Genomic DNA, 13112 nt, shown 5'->3' with positions numbered 1-13112 from the left:
CATGTGTATAACTTATACATCATAGTTGGCATTATCCTATGTATAAGTAATGCATAGAAAATCTTGACCTTAGTAATACCAAGGCAATTAATGCATGCATCAGTATGGTTAAAGACAAAATTATCCTTAAGTCCATTAAAGCTAGAGAATATGGAGAGCATTTTTCTAAACAACTATTTTTCTTAAAAATTATGCAGTGCATTATAATTTTTAATACATCACACCAAACAGTAGATAAGAAATAATATCTGGATAACTATTACTTGCATTACTAATACATCTTATTCTGCACTATTCTTATACATCCTACCAAACGACCCCTAACGGCGACTCAAAAGGGCAATCAGAAAGGGTAATTTGGTCATTCAAAATCAACAAGAGTGAGAATGAAAAGCATCTGTTTTTTAGAGAGAGAGAGAGTGGTGGGTTATGGGGGGAGGGGGGTGGGGTGAAGAGGTAAATTAAAGAGCTGCCAGAGAGAGACGGACAGAGAAAGAAACCGTTAATTTCAGTTAGGGAGAAACGGGGCCGGTAAGCAACTGAGGATAATAGTAGTAGTACTCATGAGCGAGAGAGGGACAACAATGGCGGTTTCCGATGAGGACATAGCTCGAGCATTGGAGTCTCTCTTCTGGGAACCAAACCCTAACCCAAACCCAACATTCACCGGCATTCTTCAGCAGCTTCAGTCCAAGCTTGGCGGATATGACCTCTCTCACAAAGTTGATTTCATTCGTGCTAACATCCAAGACCTCTTCAATCGCCACCACGCTCAGCCTCCTCTCCTCCATCAAAATCACCACTTTTCCCTCCATTCCCATCGCCCCAATTTCCAAGCCTACCCTCCTGATTCTGGTGTGTCCCATCGTCCCCACGATTACTCCTTCCGCCCACCCCCACCTTCACCCCATCACCACCTGCCACAATCGGTTTCCAAGTCTGAGCCTTTTCCCACTGCACATGCCGCGGCGGCTCCTGCAGTGGCAGCTGCTTCTGAACCCCCAAAAGAGAGGTTAGTGGGTACTCTTTCTTTTTAAAATAATAAAATAAATTCTAGTACTCCCTCAGTCCTAAATTTATGTGATGATGTTTGATTGGACGTAAAGTTTAACGAAGAAAAGAAAGACTTTTGGAACTTGTGGTTTAAACATTTGTGTGTCTCATTATTTTGGGTTGACTAAAAAGTAAAGAATTTCACACAAATTGGAAAGATTCTTAGTTTGGTGAGGTAGTGGAACTTCTTTTGCATGTTAGACAAAGTTCCCCTCATCTTCTCGCCAAATGAATTTCAGCTTTAGTTGATTTCTATGTCTCTTCTAAAGAACCACGTTAGGCTGAAGTCTTGGTTGAATTATGTTGGGCACTAACTGCTTGCATTTAAGAGGATTACTTTACTTTTTTCTGATATTTTTACCAGTTTGAGGTTGTAAGGTAGAACTTAGGAAAAGCTCATCTTTTTTCCAGTCATTGCAATTTAAGAATGAAATGGTCCTTACTTGTACCCAATGCATGGAAGGTAATATAGGAACAAAGTTTGTGGGGATTTTGTTGGTTTGGAGTTGAGTGTATGCATCAGTTTAGGCCATCTTGAATGGGTGCTAGCGTAAATATCAGCCGTGTTATTGATGATTTTAAAAGCTTTAATATATTACTTAAGCGAAAAATCATGACAAACACTTGTTACATATGGAAGAAGTTTCTTACAGTGAGTAAATTTATTGTCCACGATATCTCACATCAAACAAAAAATGGCATCTTAAATGAACTGATTTTTTTTTTAATCGGCAAAGGATAAGTTAATTGATTACCAGCTGAAATTTCAATGCTACTATATTGTAGAATTTCATTGGTCGACTTAAACAGATAGATTATTTTTGGTAGGTCAGCTAAACAGATAGATGTGATGAAAGCATGAGTTTTGACATATGTATCTCCTTAAGCTGCTGTAACATGTAGGTAGTCTATCTGCTGTCAAAATTGGGGAAATCAAACTAATTTAAAGTATCTTTTTCTTTTGCAGTCAGCTAAAATTATTTTTGTTTGTAATTCTTTTACTCGTGGTCTTTGAGTTGAATAAATTATTATCAATAATCATGGATAAAATACTGAAAAGGGCTTGTTTCCAAAAGATTTATTCTCCATGTTTTTTTCTCCCTTTCCTTTTCTTTTTCTTTTTCTTTTTCTGCCGTTGGGGTGGGGTGGGGGAGTGGTGGTGGAGATATAGGCCGTTACCAGCAAGATAGTAAGGTTCTAATAATTGAAGTCTTGATGAAGGTGCCAATAAATGAAGAAAACTGGTGACGTGTAACACCATCATTATCTTGTAGTATGCGCACCAACTTTCATGGAAAATACTTGTAATGGAAGCTTCTTTTTGCACCCTCCTGACCATATAGGTTGTAACCGAAAATTCTGGTGCAACTTCACTGTGTAATATTTGTCTGCTGCTGCATTATGTTAAATTAATTAATGCTTTATTCTGAGAGTTTACTGCTGATAGGTTTAATGAGTGATTTTGTCTTGTACTTTAGTGGTCAAAGTGGAAAGAAAAGAAGAGGTGGCCCTGGTGGATTAAACAAACTCTGTGGTGTCTCTCCTGAGCTCCAAACCATTGTTGGCCAGGCAACTTTGCCGAGAACTGAGGTTTCGATGTTCAGATTGCGACCTTTCCTTTCTTCTTGTTGATCTTTTTGGTTAAAGATGGTTTCTACTTTTTCTGCTTAAACTTTTCCATTCCGAACTCAGATAGTCAAGCAGCTGTGGGCATACATAAGGAAACATAATCTTCAAGATCCAAATAACAAAAGGAAGATTATCTGCAACGATGAGCTGCGTTTGGTATTTGATACGGATTGTACCGATATGTTCAAGATGAATAGACTGCTAGCTAAACATATAGTCACTCTCGAACCTTCAAGTATGATTCCACCAGCAATTGTTTTCTCTCTGTTTTTTGTCTGGTCTTTCTGACCCTTAAATAGAACTGTCAATTGGTTATGACATGTACAGAGCAGACTGCCCAGAACCCTAAAAGAGTAAAGACTGAGGTGGAATCTGGTAGTAAAAGCGAGGAAGCTGCTCCAGTTGTGATAATATCAGAAGCACTTGCAAACTTTTTGGGTACTTCAGAAAGGGAGATGACACAAGCAGAGGTTTTGAGGCAGGTCTGGGAGTATATAAAGGTGAATCATCTTGAGGTGGGTGGCCAAGTGAACATTTCCAGTCTATATTAGTTTGTCCAGTAGTCTGCCTTTTTACTGCAATTTCATGATTAGTTTCAGTTTACACACATTATGAGTACTTAGCTAACTTTAAGTAGAGTAGTAACCTATTTACGCTTTAGTTCACATTGCTCTCCGCAAAGCTAGCCAAGTAAACATTTCATGATTAGTTTCAGTTTATACATATTATGAGAACTCAGCTAAATTTAAGGAAAGTATTTCCCTCAAGTATGTACCTGATGTCTTACTTCATCTGCACATGTAATTCATCAAACAAGCATTCATGATTACAGACATTCATAATCTGCATCAAGAGAGTAGTTTAATGTTAATCATTAGGAACTGTCCTAATAAAAATTTGGGTTACTGTTTCCCCTGCATATGCTTTGAATTTGTGGTTGTGTTTATCTTGTGAAATATCTGCCGCCATGCTAATAATTGCAGGTCTATAGCATGTGATGAATGATTTCCACTGCGTTATTTTCATCTTTTTATCAATATATGCATCAATACTTCTATTGCAAATGTTACTTCTCAAAAAAAAGCTATGCAACTATGTTGAATTACCCAATTGTATGTTGGAAATATTCAACTATTGGTGTTGGATTCCCGTTGTATTATGTTTATTCTCTTTTAGTTTTCCTTGAGTTGTAAGATCAAATGATAGATCAATTGTTCCCCCACAACTACTACTTTCTTGAGCAGATCATTAGTTATCAATCTCTTGTTCTTGCTTTTTTCCTTTTGTGTAATTCATGAGATTATTTTGCAACCTGCTTCTTGCTTCTTCGAATTCCCTTACAGTATATGTTTGAGAATTTCATTACCGTAATTTATTTTCCCAACTTCCAGGACCCTTTGAATGCGATGGTCATACGGTGTGACGCAAAATTGCAAGACCTTCTAGGATGTGAAAGTATTTCTGCACTTGGCATACAGGAGATGTTGGCAAGACATCACCTTTTTAAGAAATCGTGACCACTGATCTGACTGGTTAACATAGCGTATGTAGTTTTCTTCATGATCCCTTTTATTACTTGATGTGGAGCAATTTGTTTCTAAAGGGGTTCCATTTTCTTTAAAGATTTTGTAATTATATATCAAACTACTAATAATTAAGCAAGTTTTACGTGCAGTCGTGAGGCTTTTTTTGTTAAGCACAGTCTCACTATGTATTCCAAACCTTTCAAGGTAACAAAAAGAATAAGCTGAGTCAGATAAAGATCAATGGAATTTTTATTTTTTTTTAAAAGGCAATGGAGTTGATACTAGGTCTACAAAAGACAATTAAAGAGTACTATTTCAAATTTACAATTCAAAAGGCTGTATGTGTCTATCACAATGGCAATGGCTTACAGAATCATAATCTGAAAAACCAAAAAGAAAATATTCTGAAATTCATCTTGTAAATATTGCACCACTTTTGGGTATCATGTTTGTAGTGTATAAAGACTGTAAAGAACTTCAACAACTGTAGCTACAAAAATGCATATCTTGAATATGTAAATTTTTGAGCTTCCTTCTATTACGTCTTATTGTATCTTTTTTCTCTATGTATATCTCTTTTTGTCACTTCTATATTAGCAAATTCTTTTTATTGATCACCTACAATCTTTCAAGATCATGATTCTATTAGAAATATCCTCATAATTAATGCCTAATTGGTTGAGCACATAATGACATAATGGGCAGAGTGAGCAACTGTAGTTTGACAATGTAAAGGCTATATCCAGGAAAGTTGGGTTTAGGTTCTTCTCATGCTTGCCCTTTTTTTTAGTTATTCTATTTCATATTGTTCCTTCTAGAGAAGTTCGCTGACAAAAGGTATGTCGGTTCCCTATATTATGGCGATTAGGGACATGTATGATGGGGCTAAGACTCGGGTTAGGACAGTAGGAGGCGACTCTGAGCATTTTCCGGTTGAAATGGGGTTACACCAAGGCTCTGCGCTCAGTCCGTTCTTATTCGCCCTGGTGATGGATGCATTAACAAACCATATTCAAGGGGAGGTGCCATGGTGCATGCTATTTGCCGATGACATAGTTCTGATTGATGAGTCACGAGCCGGGGTTAACGGGAGACTAGAAGTTTGGAGACAGACTCTTGAGTCTAAAGGTTTCAAGCTGAGCAGAACGAAGACGGAATACCTGGAGTGTAAGTTCAGCACTGAGCCGGGGGAAGTGGGTGTGGATGTGAGGCTTGAATCACAGGTTATCCCAAGTAGAGGCAGTTTCAAGTACCTTGGTTCGGTTATCCACGGGGGAGGGGAGATCGATGAGGATGTCGCACATCGTATTGGGGTAGGATGGATGAAGTGGAGGTTAGCATCCGGAGTTTTGTGTGACAAGAGAGTGCCAACGATACTCAAAGGTAAGTTCTATAAAGCGGTGGTTAGACCGGCGATGATATATAGGGCTGAGTGTTGGCTTGTTAAGAACTCACATATCCAAAAGATGAAAGTAGCAGAAATGAGGATGTTTAGGTGGATGTGCGGGCACACTAGGATGGACAAGATTAGAAATGATGATATTCGGGAGAAAGTGCACGTGGCTCCCATTGATGACAAGATGCGGGAAACGAGGCTCAGATGGTTCGGACATGTACAGAGGAGAAGCCCAGATGCTCCAGTAAGGAGGTGTAAGCGGCTGGTTGTGGAGGGAACGAGAAGAGGTAGAGGGCGGCCTAAGAAGTATTGGGGAGAAGTGATCAGGCAGGATATGGCGATGCTTCAGATTTCCGAGGACATGACACTTGATAGGAAGTTATGGAGGTCGAGTATTACGGTTGTAGGCTAGGAGGTAGCTGAGTCTTGCGTTACCTTGTACTGTTGTGAGCCTGGTCTGGTAGGGTTTTTGTCTGAAATAGCTAGGGGCGTTGCAGTGTCTTACTATTTTCTCTTTTCGGTGCAGGACCTATTTACTAGCCATCATTTTTGTTTTGCATTTTTCCTTCTGCATTTTATGTTCCTATTTTTCTTATGATCTCTGTGGTGAAACTAATATTCTCTCCTTTTTGTTTTTCTTATTATCTTGAGCCGAGGGTCTTCGGGAAACAGCCTCTCTACTCCTTTGGGGTAGGGGTAAAGTCTGCGTACATACTACCCTCTCCAGACCCCACTTGTGGGATTTTACTGGATCGTTGTTGTTGTTGTCTCATGTGATTTGTGATGTAAACTTGTATATCCACTTGCATGAGATTATCTACGGCAGAGTATTAAGAAACCATTTCTATTTGCAGGTAATGGTGCTGATGCTAACTTGTTTTGTCTTTAACATGATTTAGCCCAATTCCTGGAGGAAAGTTCAGCTGCATTCTCCTTCACTTGTTTAGGTTTTGTAAGTTTTGCTCGAAGGTAAATTATTGGTAGAATTTGTTCTATGGGTTATTTGCAGAGTTCTAATTTGTAGCTTAATATGCCTTTTGAAATAGGATTGGTGTTCATAGGCAGTTACAGAAATGTAAATATGATTATCAACCTGCCATACTATGTTTTGTTGGGTTGTACATTTAAGATGCTGCTGCTGCCTTGTTTATGTTCTGTATATATATAAAAGCCTCAGTTTATGCTTGCATATGATGTATCTTAAGATTTGAGTTCATGAAACGATGTGAAGCTTGTTAGTGTTGCCCATTTATGGTTTTTGTGTATGCTTCCAAACGTTTCTGTAGTAGAGGAGAAGATTGAAAATACCCTAGTGGTTTTATAAGACTAAATAGCATTTTGGTATCTCGTTTATGGGCTAGTCGATTTTTATCCAGCATTTTTGAAATAGGTTACTTATTATCTTTTGTAAAAGGTGGCGAAATAACCTTATTTTTACATTGTTAGTTTTCAAATGAAGAAAAGTCATATATCTTGTAGGCTAGGAGGTAGTTGTATTTTACTTACTTCATACCTCTGTGAGGCTAGTGAGATAGCTAGTGGCAATGTTGTGTCTTACTACTCTTTTGTTTCTCGGAGTACCGGGTTAATTTACTGGTTATCGCTTTTGCTTTGCATCTATCTTCTGGTTCCCATGTTGTTACTTTTCCTATGATTTCTGGGGTGGTACTGATATTGTCTTTTTTTGTCTTTTTTTATTTTTTAGCCGAAGGTCTTTCGGAAATAGCCTCTTTACTCCTTCGGGGTAGGGGTAAGGTCTGCGTACACACTACCCGCTCCATATCCCACTAGTGAAATTTTACTGGCTCGTCATTGTTGTTGCTGTTATCTGAGGATTGAAACCTATTTCCAGTTATAAATCATTATTAAGTGGAGTAAACTTATCAATTGTCTCTAAAATTTAACCATAACCTCTGGTAGATACTCAAATTTAGACTGTCTTAATAACAACAACAATAATAACAACTACCCACTAAAATCCCACAAAGTGGGGTCTGGAGAGGGTAATGTGTACCCACACCTTACCCGTACCCCGATACGGCAGAGATGCTGTTTCCGATAGACCCTCGGCTCAGAAAGACGGAAATAAAAAATAAGAAAAGACAATTCATTAGTAACTCCAATAGAAACTGTAATAGTAACAGAAGCATAACAACCAAAAGATAAATGACATGCAATAACATTAATCAGTATCTAAGGCCCGGAGCTAAGATGAACAGCAAAGATAGTGTGGTCTCAACATAAACTGCAAGCCATCTAAGATTAACCCTAATCCAACCTTGCCTCACCCCGGGTATGAAGTAAGGAAAGCTCTACTACCCCCTAACCTACAACCCTGATGCTTGACCTCCAGACCTTGCTATCAAGAGTCATGTCCTCGGAAATCTGCAGTCGTACCATGTCCTGCCTGATCACCTCTCCTCAATACTTCTTAGGCCGCCATTTACCTCTTCTCGTACCCACCACGGCCAACCGCTCACACCTCCTCCTCACCGGAGCATCAAGGCTTCTCTTCCGCACGTGCCCGAACCATTTGAGTCTCGCTTCCCGCATCTTGTCATCTACAGGGGTCACGTCCACCTTCTTCCGAATATCTTCATTCTTAATCTTGTCTATCCTAGTGTGCCCGCACATCCACCTCAGCATGCTTATCTTTGCTACATTTATCATCTGGATATGGGAGTTCTTAATCGACCAACACTCCGCCCCATACAACATGGCCGGTCTAACCACAGCTCTATAAAACTTACCTTTGAGTATCGATGGCACTTTCTTGTCACACAGGACTCCAGATGCAAGCCTCCATTTCATCCAGCCCGCCCCTATACAATGAGTGACGTCCTCGTCGATCTCTCTGTCCCCCTGAATCACCGACCCAAGGTACTTGAAGCTATTTCTCTTGGGGATGACCTGTGATCCAAGCCTCACGTCTCTGCCTACTTCCCTCGACTAAGCGCTAAACTTGCACTCCAGGTACTCTGTCTTAGACTTGCTCAATTTGAAACCCTTAGACTCGAGGGTCTGTTTCGAAACCTCCAACCTCTCGTTAACACCGACCCTCGTCTCATCAATTAGAACTATGTCATCAGCAAATAACATACATCATGGCACATCCCCTTGAATATGGTGTGTCAGTGCATCTATCACCAAGGCAAATAAGAACGGGCTAAGCGTAGAGCCTTGATGTAATCCCATAACAACCGGGAAATGCTCTGAGTTGCCTCCCACAGTCCTAACCTTAGTCTTAGCTCCATCATACATGTCCTTAATCGCTCTTATGTAGGCTACCGGCACGCCCTTTGCCTCAAGACATCTCCAGAGCACCTCCCTTGGGATCTTGTCATACGCTTTCTCCAAGTCAGTAAACATCATGTGCAGATCCTTCTTCTTATTCCTGTACTGTTCCACCAACCTCCTAATAAGGTGGATAGCTTCCGTAGTGGAGCGGCATATTAATATATTATTGTCCTTTAATTTGACAATATTCACGACAGTTCTCTTAATATTTGTAACAGACTAACAGTTAACTCCCAGCACCATTTAAAACTCCCATGTTCCTTTTTTTTTTTCCCGTATAAGGTTTAAGAGGAGGTTTTCATCACTTAATCCACTCTTCCTTCCGATCACTGTCCATATAATTTTAGAGGACTCTTGAAATTCTAGGAGTTTATTAGGGTTTCTTGGAGGTTACTCTATCCTAAACCCTAACTCGCACCTATATAAATTAAGGGACACATATTCCCTTGAAGAGGTGTCTCAAAATCTCATAAACTATTGGGGTATTCACAAAGAAATCAAAATATGGCCGGATACTTCTTAACAATCAAATAGTTCAAGAAGTTGGAGATCAAATACATCCCAGAAAGTCTGCATCATCCAACATTCGAGACATACGCGGCTTCAGCCCTCGAATCACGGAGATAATCAGGAGAGAAGAATCAAGGGAGAAGCAGAATTGTACTCACAATTGATTAGTAAAAATATTTTTCTCTTATTTTGTGATTGTAGTTTATTTTTCATATGGTGAAAATTAGTTGCAAATAGTATGCACATGGCTCAATCTCAAAATTTGATGAAAGCTACAGACACCAGATTAGTAAATTGTCAATGTTCTGTTTTGTGTGGAAAAGGTCCAATGTCCGTGACCCTGAAATCACATGCTGGATTCACATGAGATACAGTCACCGAAAGTGAGAATAAACAACCACAGATCTTGTCACATTCCAATCCTTTGTTACTTATATAAAAACCATTGCCTAGTAACAAGCCTAGCAAACTGCACTTAGCAAAAATGGCCAAAGTATGGTTGACCTTGTTGTTTTTTGCACTGATGACAGTGTACATTGATATGGCGAATGCTGGAACTCCGAAAACTATTTGCAGGGTCACAATTAATGAGCTCGCGGAATGTCTACCAGCAGTCATGGGCCAGAAACCTCCGCCACCAACAGCAGATTGTTGTGCAGCTCTGCACAAAGCCGATTTGCGTTGTATGTGCAACAAGAAATCTGAACTTGGCCAACTTGGGATCGATCCTGCAGCTGCTATGAAACTGCCTAAGCAATGCAAAATTGATGTTCCTCGCAGATGTTAAAGCTAGCTCAAGTCTTGAAATCAATTAAAAGACATGTATGTTAACGTGACTTGTTTTACTTCCTTGTGAAGTTGGCATACTCCATGGTTGTTTGCATTGCTATTCCGTCAGAATTTGAATAAACTTTCTTTTCAGTTATTGTTCTACATCTCAGAATTGACCAATATTTTGCTTCATCTAAGCTCCGCCCCTCTCAAACCCCACACCCACCGGCTACAATAACTATGCCTCAATCCTAAGCAAGTTGGAATTGACTGTATGAATTCTCAATGTCCATTTCGCTTCATGTACTCTCGTTTTGATTCCAATATTACAATTTCTGTATAGTGAGGATTCGTCGTAAATTAACTAGTTTTATGCCGGTTGTCAAATTACCTCACATATCCTCCTTTACCCGAGATTGAGACTGGTAATATGAACAAACTCACATGAGTGGAGTTCGCACCCACCATTTCTGGGTAAAGAAAAAAATATGAATAAAGTTAGTGACAACTTTCTAATTGGAGTTTCTTTTGATTTATATTGGGTTAAAAAGATATGGGCTTAGGGAATTAGTTGAGCTTAGTGGTGGTAAAATGATTAAAAGAAAACAGTTATCCACCTATATTATCCATTAAAAAATGGGTTGAATAATGATCTTTTTGGAAAAAAAGTCAAATATGGATAAGAACCATATTATCCACTTAGAAAATGGTTAACCAAATGGATAACTAATTTGTTTAACTTTTACATTTGTAAAGCCTCAAATTGGGGGTTCCTCAAGTTTGAGAGACTATGAATTCTTCCATAAGTGATCATATTCAAGAAGTGATGCATAATATGAATATCCATATTATCCGCCGGATAACCCATTTTTTATCCGTCTCAAATACGGATCGGGCCGGATAATTTATTTATTTTTTGAATTACCCGTTTTCGACCAGTTCATATCTAGTGGCAATATTTTAAAGCTCTTTGGACAAATATCTTAGCCCTTCTAGACGGCTATGTTAAGTGGCAAAAGAAGTGTAAAAAGTGGCAAAATCCATCAGCCACTTTCTTGCCCTGCACAACAAAGTTCCATGCAATTACTACTATAAATAGCCACCATTGGTTATACAATTCTCCATCATCAGAAACAAAAAACTCTTTCTACTTAGCTTTCTTCTCTTTCTCGCCTAGCTTCTCTTATTTCCAATTTACTTATAATTTTTTTTTGTCTTTATTCTCTTTTCAATCTTGTTGGATTATTGTAATATAAATATTTTGCTGATTCCTGTATCCACTAAATAAAATAGAGGTAAGCTTGTTTAATCCTGGGGAAACATGTCACACTGCTGAAATAGTTTTTTAGGACTATGCCCAGCACGACTCAAGTTAATTCGTATATCTACTTACAATAAATATTATTGCAGTGTAATTGCTATTTTCCCGTTATTGTTTTACTACATATCCAATCCGACCCGCCCGTTTTACACCCCTAGCCAGAGGCAACGAGGTTGGCGAATCATATGAGACATAGCTAGAGTCAGCTTGGCCAAGCTAGCACACCAAAGAATGGTTGACAAAAAAGATTAAGTACGCGTAGAGCAAGAGCTGCAATTCGCTTTTTTTTTTAAATAACCATTTGGCATCTGAAAAGCATTGCTCCGACTAATTTAAAATTCGCGTTGCGTTGGGCCAATTTAAGGAGGAAATGCTCCATACAATGAGTTCCTCCATTTCTAGAGCTTGTTTCTTACCAAGCAACAAATAGAAATACACCAAAGGAGACACAAAATATTATGTAGTTATGTCGTTACAGCTACATCCATAGACAAATATGAGCAATTAACCGTTTTAGAAACGGTATAAGAGAATGCAAGATTAGAGTCAACGCTTCAAATAATTTCAACATTATTTTGAGAGAACAACCTCCCAAAATTCACTTTGAAAATGATTCGCACAGGTGTAAGCTATCTATTTGCCACAAGTTGCTCCCTAAGTAATCTTTATAACTTTGTGTATTGGAAAAAATTAAGTTCATATACAGAATTAATTATTAGTTGACATGTCATGACATGTGGACTGGTAAAAGAATGATAGTTGGCAAAGGATAGTTGAAGAGGTACGAGCTTCAGCAGATACGAACAGAGATTCAAGGAAGACAAAAAGGAAAGGCACTCGAACCTATTGATATTCAGAAGTCATATCAAAAGAATGAACCTAAATAGCAAAGGGTATAGATACGTATTATCGGTAATTAATAGGCATTAATTATGGAAAACGTTATGGAATCTGTATTGAATCAGTTATGATTACCAATAGTAACGTTACATTAAATGTCATTAATTGTCCATAAAGACTCTATTATGAGAGAAACAAAATGTATTACTTAGAGACAACTATAAAAGTTGAGGGCTGAACATTTGTAAGGATACAAAATACTATCAAAATATACTGATTTACTTTGCTTTCTGTTCAGTTGTTATTTACATCAATATTTTCTACTTATATTTAATTATTAATAACCCGAGTTCTTCTAATATTAAGCTTTGACCGAAATCCCTATTTTTGGTTAAACAAATTGGTTCCGTTATCGGGAATCTGATAATCGTCTGCTTTCCAAATCAATTCTTTCATCAAAAATGACTATGTCGAATGTCAACGACAATAACCAACACAATTTACCACCTCAAGATCCACATCATCAAGTGAATGATGCGGATGACAGAACCCCGCCTCCTTCGCCACAACATTCTCAGCGACAGTCACGAGAGGGGACTCTAGACGGATCTGAAGCAAATCAAAATGGCAGAGTTGCGAACGAACAAGCACTTGATGACGCTGAAGAAATTAATTGCTCAATAGGTCAATAACGCTCTCCAGGCTTTTACCAGTCAGTTGTCGGTTGCACCTCCAACACCAACTCCGAATAATAATACTTTGGAAAACT

General features: G+C 38.6%; 1 protein-coding gene across 1 annotated transcript; it reads left to right on the top strand.

Annotated features, from left to right (window-relative positions):
* Positions 1-427: 427 nt before the first annotated feature.
* Positions 428-6793, top strand: LOC107811957 (uncharacterized). Its single transcript, XM_016636952.2, has 6 exons — positions 428-1012; positions 2532-2643; positions 2746-2917; positions 3010-3197; positions 4074-4225; positions 6459-6793. The coding sequence occupies exons 1-5, from the start codon at positions 564-566 to the stop codon at positions 4197-4199; spliced, it is 1047 nt and encodes a 348-aa protein (XP_016492438.1). The 5' UTR covers positions 428-563; the 3' UTR covers positions 4200-4225; positions 6459-6793.
* Positions 6794-13112: the final 6319 nt, after the last annotated feature.

This window comes from Nicotiana tabacum, chromosome 10 (genome assembly GCF_000715075.1).
Source record: "Nicotiana tabacum cultivar K326 chromosome 10, ASM71507v2, whole genome shotgun sequence".
Taxonomy (NCBI): Eukaryota; Viridiplantae; Streptophyta; class Magnoliopsida; order Solanales; family Solanaceae; genus Nicotiana; species Nicotiana tabacum.
This window is presented reverse-complemented; position numbering and strand designations above follow the sequence as displayed.